The 22,503-nt window shown below is 34.4% G+C and overlaps 1 protein-coding gene across 7 annotated transcripts in view; it reads right to left on the bottom strand.

Annotated features, from left to right (window-relative positions):
• Positions 1-22,503, bottom strand: part of EXOC1 (exocyst complex component 1) — a 67,114-nt gene that overhangs the window by 27,949 nt on the left and 16,662 nt on the right. For 2 of the 7 annotated variants that reach the window (XM_077848070.1, XM_077848072.1), the window contains exons 3-11: positions 21,660-21,790; positions 18,778-18,937; positions 15,450-15,470; positions 13,808-13,995; positions 11,720-11,947; positions 11,384-11,516; positions 10,624-10,733; positions 9,804-9,857; positions 3,417-3,566 (exon numbers count right to left, since the gene is read on the bottom strand). In XM_077848070.1, the coding sequence (XP_077704196.1) occupies positions 3,417-3,566; positions 9,804-9,857; positions 10,624-10,733; positions 11,384-11,516; positions 11,720-11,947; positions 13,808-13,995; positions 15,450-15,470; positions 18,778-18,937; positions 21,660-21,790 (1,175 nt within the window). The remainder of the gene's footprint in view (positions 1-3,416; positions 3,567-9,803; positions 9,858-10,623; positions 10,734-11,383; positions 11,517-11,719; positions 11,948-13,807; positions 13,996-15,449; positions 15,471-18,777; positions 18,938-21,659; positions 21,791-22,503) is intronic. The other 5 variants (XM_077848073.1, XM_077848076.1, XM_077848074.1 and 2 more) reach the window with 3 other exon arrangements.

The following is a 22,503-nucleotide window of genomic DNA, read 5'->3' as shown; positions in this document are numbered from 1 at the left end:
GCAAACAGTGTCTGCATTTAATTATTATTTCTTACTAAAGAAGCTCTGCTTAGTCTGTTTCATTCTTTCTTTCCTTCTTTCATTCCTCTCTTCCTTCTTCCTTTTTAATAAAATTCCTGTTTTTGAAAACTTCAGCAACCAAATTAGATTATGAGGTAAAACTGTCAAAAGTTCAAACCACAGGATCCAGTAACATTGCTGGGAAAAAAGTCAATTTCATTTAAAAAGGCTCATTAATATTGTCAATCAAAACTATACTGTGAGCAGAGAATGATTCCATAAATCATTGCTAGGTTGGCCATCATCTTGTTTCTTCACTTAAATTACATTCATGAATACTGCATTATATATAAAGATAGAGCAATAATACTCACTGAGAACACAATTAGGCAAAAAGCTTATTGATTACTTTACTTATTTGAATATTCACTAGGGGACAAAGCACTTGTTGGCACAAAACTCTTAAGGAGATATAATAATGTTTAATTATTCAAAATATTAATCCTCCTAAAACTTCAAAAGGCAAAGAACTCCAGTACTGTAAATATTTTTCCTTAAGATATCTCCAAATCAGAATTCTGTTGAATGAAAACAAAACAAAACAAAATATAACACAACAGTAGAGTTGCAGAATACTTAAAAGACTAATTCTGAGGAACAAAAGTAATCTTACCTAAAATAGCTGGCCAGATAAGATGTATATAAACACCTAGGGATACTTATAGTCTTTTTGAAAAGCATTTTTAAAATTATACTTTAAAAACATTATTTATTTTACCAAGGTCTAGGTCCCCTTTCTTATGATCTCAGTTTGGAAGTTAAGGGAGCCAGATCTCACTTTAAGTGAACAAAGGCACTTTTGAAGAAAAAACATATACTGATAAGTAAGAATGTCCTTTTGCCAAACATGTTCATAGTGATACACTGATAGGAATGTACAATCTGCTTTTTTATTACCATCATAGTTCTCATAAATTTCTACCTAATCCTCTGCCTTCTGATGAAGCATGAGCCTAACACAAGAGGAAGTTATAATAATTATTTCAGTAAGTATGAAGATAAAGTGGGTTCATGTATAAACATTAGCTTCCTGAGAGAATAATCTTCATTATAAAACACTCTGAAAGAAAGCATCACTTTTGGAATAAAACTAGGAAAAATTTTTGCTAGCAAAAAATAAGATGATTTTGCTAAATTATGATAGGAAATTTTTGATCATAAGTACATGGGTTGAAGGGAAGAGCTTTTATATTAACAATCTCAATATTCTTGTTCCCATTCCAAGAAATATAACACATCACTCTTTCCAATTCCAGAACATCTTTTAAAGTTATATTTTCTGCATAATTAAATTATTACCAATTATTAAAATAACATGCATTATTTAATTTTTAACTCCAAATTCATAAAAACTTAAAAGATTTTACATGTTTTTCAAGGGTATTTCAGATTTTTAAGTAACTGCTCTTATGTCCAATATATAAATATAGCTATTTATATATTTGAATTAGGTAGCAATTCTTTAGCTCTCTAAGTGACATGATCAATTCCAATACTAAAGGTCACAAGAGAAATGCCAGAAAAGTATTGTATCCATGGCTCCCTGCCACAATGGCCATTTATTAGAGCTAAATCAGATCACGTCATTGAACTGCTCAAAGCCCACCAAAACCCCCTCTCCCATCTCCTTCACAGTAAAAGTCACATCCTTACCATGGTATATGGTCCCTTCCCCACTTTTCCTCTCCTACCTTCCTTCTAAGGTCCTGTCCCTGGTCCTCTGTGCTCCAACCACTCTGCCTTCCTTGCTGCTGCTCTCCAGTACAACAGGCATGCTCTTGTTGCATGCTCTCTTGCCAGAGATCACCTGTATTATGCCTGGAAAGCTTTCCCCAAGAAACTCCCACTGCTCATCCTTTTTTTTTTTTTTTTAAGATTTTATTTTTAAGTAATCTCTATACCCAACATGAGGCTCAAAATCACAACTCCAAGATCAGGAGTCAAATGTTCTACCAACCGAGCCAGCCAGACACCCCTTACTCTTGCTCATTTTAAAAATCTATGCTCAGATGTTTTCTACTCATGATGTCTTATTTGAAACTATAGCCTTCCCCCAGTCCCAGCATTCCCTGCTTTATTTTCTCCAAAGCACTCAGCAGAACATTCTGACATACTATACAACTGGCTTTTTGGTCGGTCTTTCTCCACCAAAACAATGCACAAGGCAAGCATTTTGCCCGTTCCTTCAGTGCTGTATCTCTAGCACTTAGAACATAACAGGTTCACTTCATACATGAATGAATGACTTAAAACATAACAGGTGCTCAATTCATATATGAATGAATGACTCATCTTCTCCAATTGCTGATGTTTCTGGCACTGCTCTTCTAGTCTCCAAGCCTACAAAGTTTGGCATTATCCTGTCTCTTCTATCCTTGGAGTCTCTCTTTTGGTTTCTTTTCTTTTTTAAATTTTTTTTTCTCTCTTTTGGTTTCTATTCTCTGTTCCAACCACTATCTTCCTGGTTCAGAGTTCATTTCATCCGAATTATTATACTAGGTTCTTAATTAATTTGCCTCAATTAGTCTGTTTCCATGTATGAGGAGCAATGCTGTTACGTCTCATGGCTCATCTTTTCAACAAAATTCTTCTCTGCTTCCAGAATATGAAATTTCTGCTTCATAGGCTTGCATCCTCATTGTCCTGACAAAAGGGCGTATTTTCCCACTGTTGTCTGCATGCCTTGTTCCTCATCCCTGGAATGCTCTTTCTCCTTTTTCTGGTTTATCTAATCCCATTCATTATTCAAAACTTAGTTCAAGTCCAATTTCTGCCATGAAGTTTCCCCCCATGGCTTTAGGATGGAGATTTCTCTTTTTTAAACTGACATGCATTTAAACTAATTTTCAGTTTAGCACTTAATTTTTTGCTGATTATTTTAAGTATAACTGTTCTTCCCAGTTATTATGTAAGGCTCTTTAGAAGTTGGGCTTGTTTGTTAGGCCCTGTGTGCCTGGAATAGTGAAATGCTTAATAAAGAGGCACTCTGCACTGGCTTAATTAAACAGATTATCAAATCTTAGAGGGCAAACACCTCACTTATACATCTTCATAGTCTCTAGTTTCTATTGCATATTAAGAAACTCAGGAAATAATTATTGCATTTAATTAAATTGAATGAAGCTTAAGGCCTATCACTGTATTAAACTGAAGTTCAAAATTTAGTTCTTCTTTACTGAAGCAAATAAAATAAATGTTGTGCCTGGTTAATGAGCACTCAGAAATTCAATTAATTTCTGCTTTGCTAAGAAGGTACTACAGTACTTCAAATGTCACTTGGAGAACTAAATACACGACCTCTCGATTCTAGAAGCTTATGTGCCATATTCAGTGAGTAACTGATATCAAACTCATACCTTTGTTAGTCCCTCGTATTTTCCATAATCTGTACTCTTTAGCCACTCCATCAACTTGGCATATCGAAGCAAGTCTCTATGAAATGGATGATGATTGGGTAAAGCCAGTTCAACAGAGTGCTGAGCAAGAGTTGAACTCTGATCATGACCCTACAGTGAGTAAATAAGTAAATAAACACATTGACAGTAAAAGAAACATGCTATAATTGAAAACTCTTAACAATGACCAAATACAGTCAAAGAAAAGCAAAAGAAGATAGAAAGATAAAAACTGAGTACTTACTTGTCTTCTTTATCATCCTGTATAAATCTACTGAACCCCATCACCATAAAATAATCAGAAACATGCAAGAATGGCACTCTGATAAATCAACTACTCATTTCATCTTCTAAAGGCATTGACAATGAATGTTTTAATCAAACTTGTTTCTCCCACACCATATTATTTTACAACTTACTAAGTAAATAAACCTCATGATACAACTGTACTGAGAAACACAGCAAATATAGAAGTCATTCAAAATGTATTGTCTATATCTATGGTATTTCCATTAGTTTACAATATTTAAAATAATAGATAAAGACATATAGGATACAGAATTTTAGAACTGAGAAGCACTGCAGATGATGATATCTGGGGCTTTCCTGGATAATCTTTAATAATAATGTAATTTTAGTTTTTCTAGTCAATTGTTAAATAACTACATATGATTTTATTTTAAAATGCTGACAAAACTTTTATGTAAATAAATAAATTATGAGTCAGTCTCAGATGATGCATCCTGAGTTTTGTTTTGAAAAATATAAGTCTGGAAGACCATCTGATCCAATGACCTTATTTTCTAGAAGAAACTGAAACTTAAATGGTTAAGTGATTTATTCAGGTCATTCCGGATGTCAGAACTGGAACCTCAGTCGAGTCTCCCTTCTATTTTCTTTTAAAAACATATCTAATAAAATCATTTAGCTAGACTGAAAAATTGCAAATGCCTACTAATTATTGGTTTCTAAACAAACAAACAAACAAGCAAACAAACACAATAAAAATCTTCCCAGCTCTCTTTGGAAACAATTTAGCTCTCTTTCTCTACTACTTGGTCAATATTTGTCATGGAAATCAAAGCCAGTGTCTAAGAGATGAAGATTGAAAGACTAAAGGAGTAGATTCCCTTTGAAAACATAAGTTCCCAAGAATAAGGAAGGAAAAAACAAGATAGATTTATTCAATGTCATTCTGACTCAATCTAATTTGCCCAGTCAGAAGTTATTTTTTAGCATTCTATTAAAATGATACAGTGATTGAGTTTTGGGGCTGGTTAACTCATTTTCTAGGAAAGTTACCGAAATCTGATTATATATGTGTTATATTAGCTGACATAAATTAGTTTACAAATATCCTGAATTTAAATTCTTTTATCTATGTTTACTTTTTAAAGATTTTATTTATTTAAAAAGAGAGAGAGAGAGAGTGCATGGGGTGATGGGCAGAGGGAGAGGGAGAGAGATAATCTCAAGCACAAATGCTGAGCACAGAGCCCGATGTGGCACTCTATCTCATGATCCTGAGATGTCTACCTGAGCTGAAATCATGAGTCAGACCTTAACAGATTGAGCCACTCAGGTGCCCCTGAATTTAAATTCTTTTAATTTAAGAGTTTCTTTCCTCTAATTTATATGTTTTACTACATACACAAAATAAGATAGTGGTCATGAATTTTTTAAACAATTTCTTTTTTTTAAACTAAAGCAGTTGACAATTTTATTTTCACATTTCACAATACAAATGAAAATTGCCCCCCCCCTTTTTTTGGTCCCACTACTCCCCTGCAAAAACTATTCTTTGATAGGAAGGGGAAGCAAGTCTTCCTTGTCATGCTGTTAGAAAACACCCAGAGTCACAGCACCATGATCTCCTGGTGAAGTAGAACAAGTAATATAAAATGAATATAAAGAGGTTCCTGTCTCTCCTTATCTGTGTGGTCGAGTCATTCCTGGCCGAGTGGGCACCATCATGGGACGGGCAGGAGGTCTCATCATTGGGGCCCAGGCATCACTGGCATGTGGCCTCCCACAGGTGGCATCATCCCAGGAGGAGGAGGGCCCATCATTGGCATCATGGGAGGGCCCCCCATATGGGGGGCTGGCATCATACCAGGGCGAGGAGGGCCCGGGAGCCTAGGGGGAGGTGGGATCACTGCCCCTGCAGGAGGAGGAACAGAGGATGGAGTAGGAGGGATCTTTACTTGTTGAAATGCAGTGGTTGTTTTGTCCATTAGGCTCTGAGCCTGCTCTTCCATTTATTTCTGATAGTAGGCTTTTACATTCTCTTTGTGTTTCCTACCACTGCAGTGTGTCTTTCTCACAGATGGAGAGTCATGGATGAGGTATGTGTCGCAGTAGTCACAATAAAACTTAGGCATGGTGCTCTAACAATTTCTTTTAACCACGGAGTATGCAGAAAAAATTCCTGATCTATGGACATGAAGAATTCTCTAGGAATTACAAAGCAAGAAAGATAGGAGTCTAAGACATGTGAAGTACTAAAACCATCATAATTTGAGTTCCTTCTTCATTAAAGTTTTCAAATCAGCCTGTTGAATTTTCTTCTTCCTGTAAGATTACATCCCCAGTTTAAAATGGAGATAATAAAAAAATAAGGATCCATTATACAGAAATTCCATATAAAACCAATCAATAGAACTATCAATATATTTCTAAGATTAAGGATGATTTAAAATTAAGATTACTGATATCACTTGATTAAGATTATTGATATCTACTTAGGAAATTGGGCCAGAGATAGCAGAAAAGTATCAGAAAATTAGGCTAACCAATTCAAAATAAGAATCAGAAAGGGTGAGGTAACACAAGTTCACAGCTATTATACATGTTATATACAAGGTAATCCTTTTCTGCAATTCTAAAATACAAAAAGCTCTAAAAACTCCATTTAAATTTGGTGCCAAATCTATTTTAATGGTAAAACTTGACCTGAACTGACATGAGGCTATTTATAGTGTTTGGAATGACTATTCGTATTTTTTTTGCTGTAGGAATATTGTGTGCTTAATCACAGGCCGTGTTCTAGACTCTCTTGGAGAGAAAGTACTATAGTATATGCACTATATTACTTTACTAAAGTCTGAAAAATTCTAAAAACATAATTGACCCCAAGAGTTCTGCATAGGGAACATGTATCTGTGTGAACATTCTTTTTTGGATGGCTGATTAAATATAAAACAATCAAAAAAAATATAAAACAATCACACCTCCCAAAAGAATCATTGTGGACTAAGAGATACAGTTTTGAAAAATGTAACTATTCACATATTTAAAATGCCTGGTCACATGTTTTTTTGTGAAGTAAAGACTAACAATAGATGTGAACAAAATTAACAATTTTTTAAAAAACAGTTATTACCACTAGACTATACCTCATCTCTCATGATAGTTGCCAAAGGCTGATTTTTAAAATTCTATTAATATAGTATTAGACATCTTTTATCATCCCAATCTTTCTCATTAATTTTTTTCAATGTTTCAAGACTCAAAATTATCATTTATGTTCTTCTGCAACTGTTTACTCATGCCATTACGTGTTAAGTTATATTATTTAATTGTCAGGAAAGTTCTTCAATTAAAAACCTTCCCCTCCCCCAAAAATGGAAGAAGTAATTACTGTTTGTCAAGGATTTTACAGGGATCCCTGGGGGGCGCAGCGGTTTGGCGCCTGCCTTTGGCCCAGGGCGCGATCCTGGAGACCCGGGATCGAATCCCACGTCGGGCTCTCGGTGCATGGAGCCTGCTTCTCCCTCTGCCTATGTCCCTGCCTCTCTCTCTCTCTGTGACTGTCATAAATAAATTAAAATGTTCAAAAAAAAATTAAAAAAAAAAGTAAAGGATTTTACAGTTTATAAAGCTCTTTCATATATGTTATTATTCAAAACTTTCTTTTGCAAATAGCATTTTAAGATCACTATCACCTGAAAAACTGCCTTCTTCTATGAAGAACATCATTACCTTCAAATCATTACTATTAAGATATTAAATGTGATTAGTGCTAACAGAAAATTTAGAGAAATTGGTTCTAAAATAACTATAAAAATAGGAAAATTAAGCATTTAAACTGTTTAATTCAATCACTAATATAGGCTACTGTCACTTCTAGACCTCTCATGTGCACACCTTATTCGTTATATATTAAAAAAAATAAGACATTGTTTAAAGTTTCTTATTGTATCTAAACTATAGGAAACAACTGAGGGTTGCTGGAGGGAAGGTGGGTGGGGGACGGAGTAACTGGGTGATGGGCATAAAGGAGGGCCCTTGATGGAATGAACACTGGGGTTATATGCAACTGATGAATCACTAAATTCAACTTCTGAAACTAATAATACATGTTAATTAAATGGAATTTAAATTAAAAAAATAAAATTTCTTATTATAAGTAATAAGTAACAACCATCTACTGAATGTTGTTATGCTTGACATGCTCTCTCTTTCTATAGGTATAGATTCTAATGTTCACAATAACCTTGCAAAGCACTTTTCTCCTTATTTCAAAAATAGAAAAACTCAGGTGCCTGGGTGGCTCTGTCTGTTAAGCATCCAACTCTTTGGTTTCAGCTGGGATCATGATCTTGCAGTTGTGCAATCAAGTCCCAAGGCAGGCTCTGTGCTCAGCATGGAATCTGCTTCAGATTCTCTCTCCCTCTCACTTCCTGGGCACTTTCTCTTTTTCTCTCATCAATCAATCAATCAATCAATCAATCAATCTTTAAAAAATAGCAAAACTATGATTAACATAATTTAAAAATAATATGGCAGGTTTTGTCCAAATTAATCTAAGAGAGACACATTTTCTATAAACTAAATGCATCATAAATTTTCATTAGTGTATATGTTACTAGAATTTGTGGCACAAAGAGGTTAATTAACATGTTAAAGGTCACCCATCTAGGAGGTAGGAGAGTCAGGGTTTTGATTCCAGGAAGTTTGGCTCCACCATTGTCCCTTGTACTCTTAACCACTTTAACCAATTTTCCAACAGAAATGATACACTCATTTCAAATGTTGGGTAAATTCTCAAGATTCTGTATTATGACATGTTTATTTTTATTGTCTTAAAAAAGAAAGTCTGAGCAAAGTTCCAACAAACATCACAAAAATTGATCGTAAATAATCAATTATTTCTCAGCTTTTAAATACAGATCATTAACCTATGTTTAGGAAATTGTAAAACATTCTTAAAGAAACAATTTTTGTGAAATGAACTGAATACTGGTGGTATATTTTATAGGCTTTATTTTATGATGTTTCTATAAATATATGTTGAAAGAAAAATTCCCAAACTTAAGCATATAGCAAAACCCCTACAATTTCAGTTTTTTCCAATTGTACTTTTAGTTCAGTGCATAATCAGATCTCAGCATATTGCAAGAGACAATGACAGAATTATGAGGTCTCTGCAGAACCCAAGGGGGACAATCTCTTTTCTGTACTTGAGACACTCTCTCCCACTTTCTTCAGCACATCCTAGGTTGTTGCAACATTCTGGATTTTAACATGCATCACTCACATTTAACAATACGTATTAGATTTTCAGAACTGGAAGCATTCATAGTAAACAAAGCCATTAGTTTCCAAGGCAAGGAAGCAAAATCATAAATTAACTGCATGTTACAACAAACAATGAAGGGTGCAGAAAGGACTACCGTTTACCTACAGTAACATTCCAACATTTCAATGCCATCTACAAATGTGGATAACTATCAACAATGTCATTTTTTAAAACTACAGAATTGGGCAGACATAGCTATCACTGAAGTACTAATGTAAGAAAAATGTGATTAGTATTACCTATGTGACTTCTAGTTTTACTTTTTTCTTGATATTTTTCAGGTCAAGTGAAACGTAAAGAGAGTCTTCCCCAGTGTCTCCCTCACACCCTCAGCTAAGATGGTCTTCCTTTATGTTCGCGCATGTGACCACTATGATAATATTTACCCTTCCTAAGTATATCTACCTCCCTCTCCTAGACTGTGAGGCACTGGAGGACAGGATCAGCTCCTCACCTAGCCTAAGAAAATGGGTGGTATGCATCCCAATCACGTGGTAAAATGTTTCTAAATAAATGAAGGAGTGAGTGAAAGAACGACAGGAAGAGAGAGGCAAGCAGAGGACATGAAATGCCTTTTTGGCCAAAATAACCTTTTTGCTATGGGACATTAAAAAACTGCTATAAATATGGTTAACAGGCAGCTTAAGTCAGTAAAGTTATAATCTATAAAGATTCTGCTGCTGTTAAGTTTAGCAAACTTTATAGACCAAAAAAAAAAAAAAAAAAAAAAAAATCAGAGAAGCTTGAGCCAAATTTGATGTACTCACAGGCACCGAAAGAAAGTAGGACCTGTTATAGAGTTGAAGGAGGGCCTGAGTAAACTAATTGGAAATAAAATATAGTAAATACAATTGTTTTAGAATACTGCAAAGCGAAAACAAAATAAGAATTCAATGTTTCAGACAGCATTTCTTGATGAACGAAATTTCGCAGTTTTTTTTGTTCAATAACCTTAATAAGAGATGAAAAGCATAAGAAACCTAATCCTTATGCCAGATTAAAATACCTTCTATTCAAGTCCTGCTAAAGTACTCTTAATATTATTAATATTATTGCCACAACCTAAGCTATCAACCTCCTTTTCCATATAAAAATGTAGACAAAGGGTTTATATAAAATTAAATCAAATAGAACTTAACAACTGAGTGATACTTATTTTTCTCATATGAAAATACATACAGCCAATGAAACATTTAAAATATTGAATCAAGTTCTGGTTCTCATCTCGAAATATTGAAAAATAAAATAGGCCAAGTAGCAAATATGTAACAAGTTTGGATGTACTTTTATAAATAAAGAACATATAAATGGTATATTTAATAAGTAAGCATAATTATTTGATTTATTTGATTTCTAGAATCAGACAGTTTTAGCTGCAAGGAACTAGACTGCCTAACTAAGGAAGCAGTTGAGGGCCAACACACATCTATGAGTAAATACTTAAAAATCTCAAAACTGGATAAATGTGTGAAGGAATATACTGTGGTCCCAATTAAACACATTACAATTTTTGTGGAAATTTAAGTTTAAAGTAATATATAAAAAAGCTACAGAAACATGCCACTTTTATTAATGAAATAAAATTACCTGCTGAACAAAAACATTGTTGAGGTGACTGGCCAGTCTCCGGGCAAACTGCTCACGCAAATCACTGAAACGCTGCTGCTGCTGTTTGACTGCCAGCAGCATGTCATGGCCTGAAACCAGAACGTTTCTTGACTGATTTAATAGGTAAAAGGATTTCTCTGATCTTCAATGAATACATTTATAATAGTATCCATATTTCATTCAGTTTTGAAGAACCCAAAGTTTTACTGATTTATTCATTTGCTTTATAAAAAAGGTAAGCAAGAGAAGAAAATGGTAGAACACAATGGTTCTCAAAGTGTGGTCCTGCCTCAGCATTATCTGGAAACTGTTGGAAATGTGGATACTAGAGCTTTGGCCCAGACCTACTGAATCTGGAGGTGAGGCTCAGCAATATGTGTTTTAACAAACCCTCTCCATGATTCTGAGCAAACTCAAGTTTTTGGAATGACTGACCTAACAGAACCTCAGCTCTCTGGTCTAATCAAAACACTGACTTTGTGCAAGGTCTGTGCATAGTACTAAAGAAAAATCATGGTGTTAACTAGAGTCACTGATGATCAGTCATAGGAACTGAAATGAAAAAGTTCTTAGTGCCAAAAGAAGCATGTTCGGAAAGAAGTGAAACTAGTTTGAGGACCTAATACTACAGTCACCTTAAACCACTTGCCCCACGTTATTTCTTGTTAAAAGCTTTATAGCAAATTACAGGCTTAGTCTCAGATCCTTGGTCAGATTTTATCATTTCTAATGAACATACCTGGACGAAGAGCTACATTCATGCACTGCAGAAGGGCATCAGCGGCATTGGTACAGGCTTCAATGCCTCTAGAAGAAGCAAGATCTCCTTCCTGAAGGGCCTTTATATGACCTTTGGCCAGGTCCATGTGGTTCTAGAATATATATAAATATACCATTTGCACATGTGATTTCAGGAAATTTACAAGTAACATGCTACTCAAGCCTATCATAAGGTCTTTGGAATTATTTTAAATCTTACTCTCATAAGGAAATTGATAAATGTTTACAATAGGGTTTTATATATTATTAGATTTTTTTGGTTTTTGTTGGAGGTGGCAATTTACAAAATACTTACCACGAGAAACTCTATTTCAGAGAGGAGTTTTACATTATTAGTGTTACTAAGATGAATTAGGTGGTTGCTTTCAGAGATCTGATCCATTTGTTCCTTTACACTTTGGAGCATTTCCTCATAACTGCTCAGTTTCAACTCAATCTGATCTACCTCCTTTAGAGCCTCATCCAGCAACTTCATCAGAATGTTCACTTGCTTTTCAGAGGCCATGATTGATTGGATGTTGGCCTACAAAGTGAAAAACAAGAGTAACTCTTCATATTATTTAAATGTATAAAAGAAGCATAAGATGAAATATTGCTAAATCCCTTTGACAGGTGAGTAACAAAGATTGATATGCATCTACATATTTATTTTAGTGTATCACTCTATCTTTATGTTCCCTTTTTACACAGTGTTTCAAGAAGATACACTTGCCTCTCTATCAAGGTTAGGGACCATTTCTTAGTATTTTATATTTCCCCAGATTGTACAAGTAGGGTTCTGCCCCACATTGTATCACTGGTGTTGACATATTACCATTTCTGACACCTCCAATTCTACCAGCTATAAAAATTTTCTATACTTACGTTTTTGTAAAAGGCTTAAAAAAAAGCATAATCACCTGTGTAATACCTTAGTCAAGAGGGTAGCAGTGATATACCAGTCTTTGAAGGATACACTGAACTAATTCATAACTGTAGTACAATTGGTACTTACAGGATGTGGAAGAGCCATGACCACATGAGCACAGACTATATATCCATAAGATAGCTCCTTCTTTTGTCTTCTTTCTTTTCTTTTTCATTTGCAACTACTGTATGTTTTTTTCCAGGCAAAACAGGAACAAACCACCATCCCCTTATCATTGTTTTCTAAGTGATTCTGACTATTGATTCTAAATTTCCTGAAATATGGAAGCTGTCAAATCCAAAATAAAACTGGGAAGCAACATGATAACTTGTAACAAATATGCAATATTAATTACAAAAGAAAATATAAACCACTAAGCCACACTAAGAAGGCAGGTAACTAAAAAAAAAAAAAGAAGGCAGGTAACTGGGTATGAGGAAAAAACTTGGACCAGGAATGAAAAGAATTTCATTGGACAGTTGATACTGTAATTTCACATATTTTATATGCTATTCAGAATAACTCAACTGTAAGTACAGCCCAATGGTAAGAGTCAGCAGGGCTCAGGGTCATTAAATAGATCTCTTCAGTAGAAGACGTGGGGTTCAACTCTGTCAGGACAATTTCCACCTTAACATCTTGAAGTTTCTTTTAGACTTAGCTTCCAGTGAGTTTTATAAACTTATAAACTTGGACTATTTGTATAATCTCTGGGCCTGAGTTCAACTTCATAAATTCTGTACCTTTCATGTATAAAATACCAAATTCTTTAAGTCTTTAAAAATACTTCTCATTCTCTGAAGGTTTTTCTTAAATGTTTACTTTGTCTAAACAAAACAAAAATAGCACATGTTCTTGTTATAGATTTTTCTCACATTAGTGGTGTTATTTTTAGCTGTGTCTATTAGCTTTTTACTTTCTAAAGATGTGCATTTAGTTTATAGACGCAGAAACTTGTGTACAAATGAAAAAGAGCCATCCCAAAACATTTTAGCAGAGGAGCCAAACATCCTTTTCCCCTGGCTCCTTGTTTTCACTTATTTTGCTCCTTCTGGGTAAATAATTCACTTACTTCAAACTAATTTTCCTATTTCTAATTTGTACCTATTTTTTTTTCAAACCACAAAAATGATGTGAACTTTTGCACTGAACTGTCCTGTGATATTTCAGGGGCTGAGGGGAAGCAATCCCCAAACTGGTTTCTGGTTGGCTACTTTTCACTTCCATCACTTCGTGTCAAGAACCTCCCCAAGTCCCCCACTGCAGCAAACTGCCTTCACTGACCCGATTAGAAGGAATGGTTCTGTCTTTTGAACAAGAGCAGTGAAAGATACGGCATCTGGTAATGTGCTTACAGAAAGAGATGGCAAGAATCACATTATAAAGGCTTAGGTGCTGAGTCAATAAAACTTGAATATCACCAGTCTTTTCAATCTACTATGTATGATTCATTCACAGGTTATAAAAAGGTCTTACCCCATCTAGCACCTGCAGCTCTCTGGACAGCCTTTCTGCAAAGGCCTCAGCATTAGAAATTGCACATTCACAGCCTTCCATCATTATTTCAATGTCCTGCTCTTCTCTTGCATTTAACTCTTGGTATACATCTACTACTTCTTCATCACCTCCTGTCACACTCTGATTTTCTCCACTTGGAACAGACTCTTAAAGAGGGTAAAAATTAAAAAGAAAGGAGTAAAAAAGTAGGAAGGACAATAACACGGGACTTATAACTGACTAGTTATAAGTACAGGTCACATTTAGTGGCTGAAAAATAGGAAAGAATGATTCAGAATATAAAAAAACCCTTATTTTTGTGAAAAACTTTATATGTTATTATATTTACTGTAACATTTAGTATAACAAATACAAAGCATGCAGTCTAATTCACTTACTTATAAGTGTTAAAACAGACTTTGGACAATTTCCCAAAACATAATTAAACTACAAAAACAAATACAAAAGCAGAAACAAAACAAGGACTATGAATTTAGGACACATAAAAAATAATTTGCTTTCTTTTTTTTCCCCAGGTAACATTTTTCTTCTGTTCTTTTTTGTCCTACTTTTTTTTTTTAATAACTTTTAGTTGAAATGAAAAATGTATTCATAATTTATTTTGGGTATTAAAAATTTTATATGAGTTTTCCATTTCTTTGTTTCAAAAAATTTCACATGTATTGATAACATTTCTAAAGATCAGGTATAAAAGTTTTCTTAACAAGTCCATAGCAACAAGAACAACAAAACATGGCTGTTTGAAATTACAAAAAGTTAAATGGTCTTCATGCTTTTTAACAAAAGATCAAGAAGTCAAATGTAAAGTGTCTGCTGGACAAACGCTTCAGTTCAAGTTTTTAAGAAAATACAATTGGCTTGTCGGATTTTACATAAAGCTTGAGGTTAGGAGAGGTAAAGGGGAAAAAATAATTTTACCCCCTAACTGAAACTCTATATATAAAGTTATTGATTTTCATAAATTTAATGGGACATGATTTAAATAATAACCTCTGGACACTTTAAATATTCATTATTTTGTATGAAGGTGAAATATTTACATTCAGCATGACTTGACATATTTAATTTGTTCTAGGAATAAAACAAATTGTCAAAGCAATAAATGGTTTATTCTTAAGAATGATAATTAGGCAGATTTAGATAATGTCCCAGGAAGAAAAAGAGGGGAATAAAACTTTTGGTATAGGCAATTACAGATTACAATATATAGATAGTTCTTTACACAGACATCATCTAGCTCTCTGTCTTTTGATCGAGTCCATTTTAGCTCACTGTGGCAATGTCAAATTGTCATATCTGCCAGTTCATTAGCCACTAGGGGGCAGGGACTGACCAAATCATCCTGTACAGCTCCTTACACAAGCAGATATTTAAAATAAATAAATATGATCATAACTTCTTCAGAAGTATTTTCTCTTCCATGAAACAGTCCTCTGGAAGTCAATAATTAATCTTACCATTAATTTTATTACTATATGGATTCTGTGGTAATAAACTTGTCCCTATGCACAATTTCATAAAATATGCAACCAACAGTACATAACAATGGCAAGTAATAAAAAATATATGGAATAGAATAAGAAGAAAAGGTGTTACGCACCTTCTGTAACTTTAGGCAGTTCTGGAGAGTAAAAAGGTATGAAAAAAGCAGAGGAAAGTAAGCAAAGAATATTAGCTGGGTAGAAAAGTATACAGATTTAAAATTTTTAAATACTACCCATATTTCATTTGAACTTCTGGTACATCAAAGTTTAAAAGATAACGTCCAAATCAACTACAAAGTGGAAAGATCCACCGAAACTAAATTTCCAGAGTTAATTCTCTTATTCTTTTTCTGACAATGACTAAAAATACATGTATCTTACTATTTTTACTTTCTTTTAAGAAACAGTACTGACTAGTCCTTGGAGAAAACTGGGAAATAGATCACTTCCTGAGAATTATTTTTAGGTCAGCTGTGACTCATGCATTTAGTCTAGTTATTTTCACTCAAGGCCCCAAAACTTTACCCAGACACTATCTCACAATAGATTAGTCATAAAACACTGTTAGAAAGGACGAGATTAAAACAACTTTAAAAAACACACATGAGGTATCTGTTCCAGCTGGCTTTTAAGGATTCAAGTAAGAGATTTCTTTTTTAAAACCTGGCTATAAGAATGAAAAAGAAAAAGCCAAACAAAAACTTGACTTCACTTCAAATGCTAACAAAATCCTCCTTTAAAAACCTTAAAAACCAAAAAAAAAAAAAAAAAAAAAAAAAAACTTAAAAACCTTCTGCTGAGAAACCCCACTTACTAGCACACTCAATTGACCCCAATGAAAACTACTAGAGTTGCCACTGTTAGCATTCTAGCATTCACAGTGAAGTATCTTACTTATCTTAAAAGTAGATGTTGATTAAAAAAAAAAAGTAGATGATGATAATTTCTTATTCATTTTTTAACATCACCTAAAGCTTAGACATATTTATTATCTTTTTAAGGTCAATCAACAGCTATGATATCAAAATCCATTAAAACATTAAAATAAGTTTGCAGACATTAATAAAACTATTCTCTGAACTCCACTAAACCGAAGCAACAGTTATTGATATATAGAAAATGATTTTCAAAGTGAGATCCTTAAGGATCTTCACAGTATTCCTAAAATTGATCTGAATTAGGGATTACTTTTGTAAACATGAAAATATCTACTTTGCTTTAGGCCTTAAAAAATTAAATGCTTTTTTTAACTAGACACTTATTTCTAAAAATTCTTCTCACTGATTACCAATAATATTTCTTAAGGAGGGAAATCAAGTAGGCTATGTAGTTTTTCTACTCTGTTGACTCAATGAAATGTATTGGTTTAAAACACATGGTAGGCAACAAGTAACCTCTGGATATATGCATATTTAAAAACAGAATAGCTGTCATTTCCTCATCAAAATGTTCAACACTGAAATGGTAAAATAAAATAAAAGCCATTCAAAACAAATTAAACCACTATTCAAGGCATGAAAAACTACTATCAATTTCTTAAAGGTCATTCCTTCAACATACTCAATTGCCAAGAGGTCTAAAATGTTAGTGACATGGCAACCCCAAGAGCTCCTACACAAGGGCTTCACTCAGGGGAGGGGCACAGGGCCTGACATATGTGACTTGCCTCTGCCAGTTTCAAACATCAAATCTGAAACCAATAACGGTTTACTAACTACTAAGTGTTGGGAAGGAATACTATAATTGAGGGAAATACTCATAGGCAAACAGAAAAGGATTAAGTAAAATAGAATAGAAAAAGGACAGAGTCAGGTAGCTAAGTAAATGAATAGCTTGAAGCATCTGAAATGGCCATTCTTATAGGTCAAAATGGTTGAATATTGGCTATTTCAGACGTTACAACCGAACAAAATGAAGCTCCTATTTTAAAATGCTAATAATATGGAACGCCTGGGTGGCTCAACAGTTGAGTGTCTACCTTCAGCTCAGGGCATGGTCCCAGAGCCTAGAGATCGAGTCCCACATCTGGCTCCCCTTGAAGAGCCGGCCTCTCCCTCTGCCTATGTTTCTGCTTCTCTCTGTCTCTCTCATGAATAAATAAATAAGATCTTAAAAAAAAAAAAAGCCAATATGTAACTTAGGACAAATCTAAGTTTTCTTTCTAATATATATTATTTGGAATAAATCTGTTTTTTTTAAATTAATAAAGAGGAACAACAACTCTCTTCATCTGCATACTAGCTCTTATTTCAACTGCTTTCTTTGGGACCAAGAATACAACACAAAGTGTATCCACAAGGCATACAGACCATTTTCTTACAATATTTATGTCTTCATAAAAGAAATTTTAAAAGAATAAAATCCCATTGTATATTTTTAATGAATAACAGTAGTTTTCATCTTGTAACACAAAATAATCCATAGTAACATCCCTGAAGGTACACTGATCACAAATATCTTATTTAACTTCACATCTAAAGATTTTATTCTGATAATATAATAAGAGCTAATATTTATTAAGTACTTACTATACACCTGGCATTGTTCTTGTTACATTCATATTTAATTTAATTGTCCTCACAACAACCCTATGGAGTGGATACTACTAATTATCTCTATTTCTGAGATAAAGAAAACTGAAACATAGAATCACTCAAGGTCATATAGCTGGTAAGTGACAAAGCCAGGATTTGAACTTAAACAGTCTGACCTGATGTTCTTAACCACTATACTTACACTCTGTACAAAAATACAACCACAAGGATATTCATGTCAAAATTATTTAAAATAGGTAAAGATTGGAAATTTTAAAATAAATGATTAGTTAAACAAATTAAGGTATATTCATATAATGGAATACTATGGTACTGGGCAGTCCTGGTGGCGCAGTGGTTTAGCGCCACCTGCAGCCCAGGGGGTGTGATCCTGGAGACCTGGGATCGAGACCCACGTCGGGCTCCCTGCATGGAGCCTGCTTCTCCCTCTGCCTGTGTCTCTGCCTCTTATTCTCTCTGTGTGTCTCTCATGAATAAATAAATAAAATCTTAAAAAAAAAAAGAAATACTATGGTACCACTAAAAATAATGTTAGGGTAAGTATTTAATAACATGAAAAATGTTCATTATAAGAAAAAGTATGTTAGAAAACAGAATGTGAATTTATTTTTTACGGGATTTAAATATGCATAGAAAAAAAGACTAGAGAACTATCTAACAAAACATTAACAGCAATCATCCCTGAGGATTAAGTTTATAAGTAATTTTTATTTATTTAATATATCAATTTCCATAACGAACGAGTATCAGTCCTACATTAAGAAAAATTACGTTTCAACTCCTTTGCAATATAAGGTGAATCAGTGTTCTAATCATTTTGAGTAATGTCAAATTATATATTCACTTTAGATATACTTGATTTTACATTAGCATTTTTATTTAACTTTACCTTCCAGGAGCTGTGAACTAACATTGACAAAATCAATTTTCTTCCGGAGATATCGCTGATTCAATTTCCAAATGCATGAAATAAATGCATTCTTTTCAGCAGTGCTGCTGGCAACCCATTTATATATTTTTTCAAAATGTAAATCAAATTCAGGATTTTCCTGAAATAAAAATATACAAAAGATACTGTTTTTGATCTTATCCCTTTTTCATTATTATGAAGTCTATATTTCAATAAAATGAAAAGAAGTTGAAGCTGTTCTTAAAAAAAAAAAAAACCCACTAAAAATCAGCTAAATGACTTACAGAGAATGGTTCGAGAATTCAATATACAGGAAAAACTTTATCTCCCAAAAGAAGCTGGATTAAAAAAAAAAACCACAATGTTTCAGTAATTTCCTTCCTATGTCCCTTAAGTATATGAGTAGAAGTATAGGATATCTAGGTAAAAGCTTTGTGTCCCAGCTTCCTGGTCTCTAAGATGACAATGGTCTCCAGTTTTGATGTGGACCTAATTTTTCTTTTTAAATTGCCTATGGGGTTTTAAAGTTATACATCTTCTTTGATAATGCACTAACTCCTTAGTAAGCTTCTTACTATAACATATGAGAAAAAAATACAATCTACATCCTAGTGTAGTTTCCAAGAACAAATGAAGTGAAAGCAGGGACTGATTCTGTTTTCAATTCTGAAATCAGAGAATGATTAAAGGTGCCTCAAAAATAAAAAATGCTGGTTAGCCTCAAATTAAAAAATGCTTGTCTTTTGAATGACAAAGAAGCTCAACCTGTGGGAGAAGTGCAGTATGCTTCTCTTAAGTCACACTGCAGCAGTGATTTCATATCAGGATGATATTTCCTACGTGAATGTAGGATCACTTGACTGCTATCTAAAAAATGAAAACCTATGGATGTATGCTTTTCTTCACATCCAAGGAATTAAAAATAGATTCAAACGTTCTTAATGTTCTATGAAAGGCTAATGATATATCCAATTAATTCAAAATATCATTTAGGGGGGACAAAATGTAAATGAATGCCTTAAGGGTAAGGGAAATTATATCAGACATTCACTGTAAAGAGCTGGGATAATTTAGGGATCAGGACTTGACCTGGTAAAATAATCATATTATGGTAGCATGGAACTACTAATTAGCTCATAAGCAGAACAGAAACATCAAAAGATTAAAAATCTGCATTTACAATAAAGAGGTAATTGCATTATTACATATAAAAAAACCTAAAAGTATTGGCAACTAATCTAAAACTTGATGGGAAATTATCTCTTCCTTGGGAATATTTCCCATAATGCCGTAAAAGAAGCTGAGTGCTCCTGTGGCAACACTCACACAAATCAATGTGTGACACTAAATGGCTAATGTTAGGCTATGTATAAAAATTTTATGTTTTATATCCATATATAGTGTACACACGCCAAGGTGCCTATATAATATGAAAAAAAATCCATTAAGAAAGCTAGCAATGAGGCGTCAGCTGTGAGAAAGCATTTAAATAAGCATCAGCAATGTTAGTGAATTATGCAAGTCAATGGGGTTATAAAGTGCAAAACTATTGAAGGGAAAGGCTCTTTAATAAAGACGCATTTCTAAAAAGCCCTTACAGTATTTTTTCTTAAACAGAAACCTACCAAAAAAGTCTCTACTCTTGATCTTTTCCCCTGGTAACAGAATTTATTAAATAATTTATTAAAGTGTTTTGGGTGCTCCTTAGGGATAAATCAACGGCCCAGAATGCCCAGAGAAAGGCATTCTCTACATTTGTTAAAATCTGAATTCTGAATTGCATATTCTAGATGTGCAAAGCTGTTTTTGCTTCATTTGAAAATATTTTACTCAACTGCCTGTCATTTTGTCCAGCTTTCAGATCCCCAGAGGTCTGTACCAGGGTCAGGGTAAAGTCAGACTTCTACTTTATTGGATGCTCTACAGAGGTAGCTTTTACTTCTTTGTGCCTTTTAAATAAACGTGTGAGACTTGAAGGGTTAAATCAAAGGGTCCTTGCAGTTAGGTAATGCAAACCTTGCTATCAGCCCTATCACCAATGGGTGTGATGCAAAACATGCCTGTGGAGGAAGGAGAGGGGCAGCGTTAGAGAGGCTAAGGGGAAGGAGCAGCTAATTTCACCAGAGGATCTCTACTTCATTTCTTTGAAAAAAGGGTATTGCTGTGAAAAGCCTTGACTTGTCAGAAATAAACGTGGTCCTTTAACATGATTACTACATTATTCAACCTCCTTCAAGTTGGAGTGTGGCTTCAGTGAAAACTGTAATATTTACATTCTTATATCTTATTCTTTAAGTTCCTTAAAATAAGGTGTGTAACTCACCATCACTTCCTTTACTTGAGCCACAAATATGAAACCATGGCCTCAACAGGCCAGCCTGGTTGCCTTAGCTGATGATTCTACATTCATTTGTGAAGACAAACTAAGGAAGACTCACTTTGGTTAGAGTATTGCACATGATTTTGAACCAGGTTTTACCAAAACAATGAAGGTTTAAAAAAAAAACTACTCATAATACTTTAAAATATGTATAAGGATTTTATACAAAATATACCCAACCTAAATACAGAAATATAGAGTTATTTTGCTCTAATGTACATAACTTGTGCACAAACATAACTATGGCTCAAAAAAAACCCCCAAAACAATGAAACAAACACACATACAGATTTATTTTAGTAGCTTGAGATTTAAGAGTGGGAGAATAGAAGGTTTAATAATACACTTTAGACTAATTCTTGGTTAGTTGGTAAAGCAGAGAATTATATAGTAAAAAGTTTAGATCTTAAAAGACATAATATCATGTTATAAAATGAAAGACACTTTCTGAAGACAGGTCAAAGAACTAAGAAAAACATACTTTAATAGCATCTTTGGCATCTACCACAGCAAGGTCTCGAAGGAGCCAAGCAATCTGCCTTTTGTAGAAATCTCCTTTATCAGATTTCTTGACTTTGACCATCTTCACCTGCACAGGGCGTTCAGTTGTCACTGTTGAGTAAAACACACTTTCATTAGGAATATTACTCACTTATTCTTCATCCATTCATCCACTCATGGCAAGTGTCCTTGTCAGGTGCCTGTACATGATTTAGAACAGGAGTAGTATTTCCTAATATGTGTTATGATTGAGGAATGCACAGAGCATCAAAGGGAACATAAATCGGACAACTGGGTCAGAGGCAGGTTCCTTGGGAAGTAAAACTTCAGACCAGTTCTGAAAGAATTGTATGAGGTCGATGAAAACAACTCTAAAGACTGGGGGAGGGGGGGGGCAAGATGGCGGAAGAGTAGGGTCTCCAAATCACCTGTCTCCACCAAATTACCTAGAAAACCTTCAAATTATCCTGAAAATCTATGAATTCGGCCTGAGAATTAAAGAGAGAACACCTGGAATGCTACAGTGTGAAGAGTTCGCGCTTCTATCAAGGTAGGAAGACGGGAAAAAAGAAATAAAGAAACAAAAGGTATCCAAGGGGGAGGAGCCCCACGAGGAGCCGGGCTGAGGCCTGGGCGAGTGTCCCCAGGACAGGAGAGCAAACAGGAGCTGCACCAACATTCCCGGGCGGAAAGGGGCTCGCAGGGAGTTGGAGCAAGACCCCAGGAGGGCGAGGATGCCCTCGGGCTCCCTGGGACAGTAACAGAGCAACTGCACACCCAGGAGAGTGCCCCGAGCTCCCTAAGGGCTGCAGCACGCTCGGCGG

Source organism: Canis aureus, chromosome 14, assembly GCF_053574225.1.
Source record: "Canis aureus isolate CA01 chromosome 14, VMU_Caureus_v.1.0, whole genome shotgun sequence".
Lineage (NCBI taxonomy): Eukaryota > Metazoa > Chordata > Mammalia > Carnivora > Canidae > Canis > Canis aureus.
Note: the sequence above shows the minus strand (reverse complement) of the source record. Positions and strands in the feature narration are given on the sequence as shown.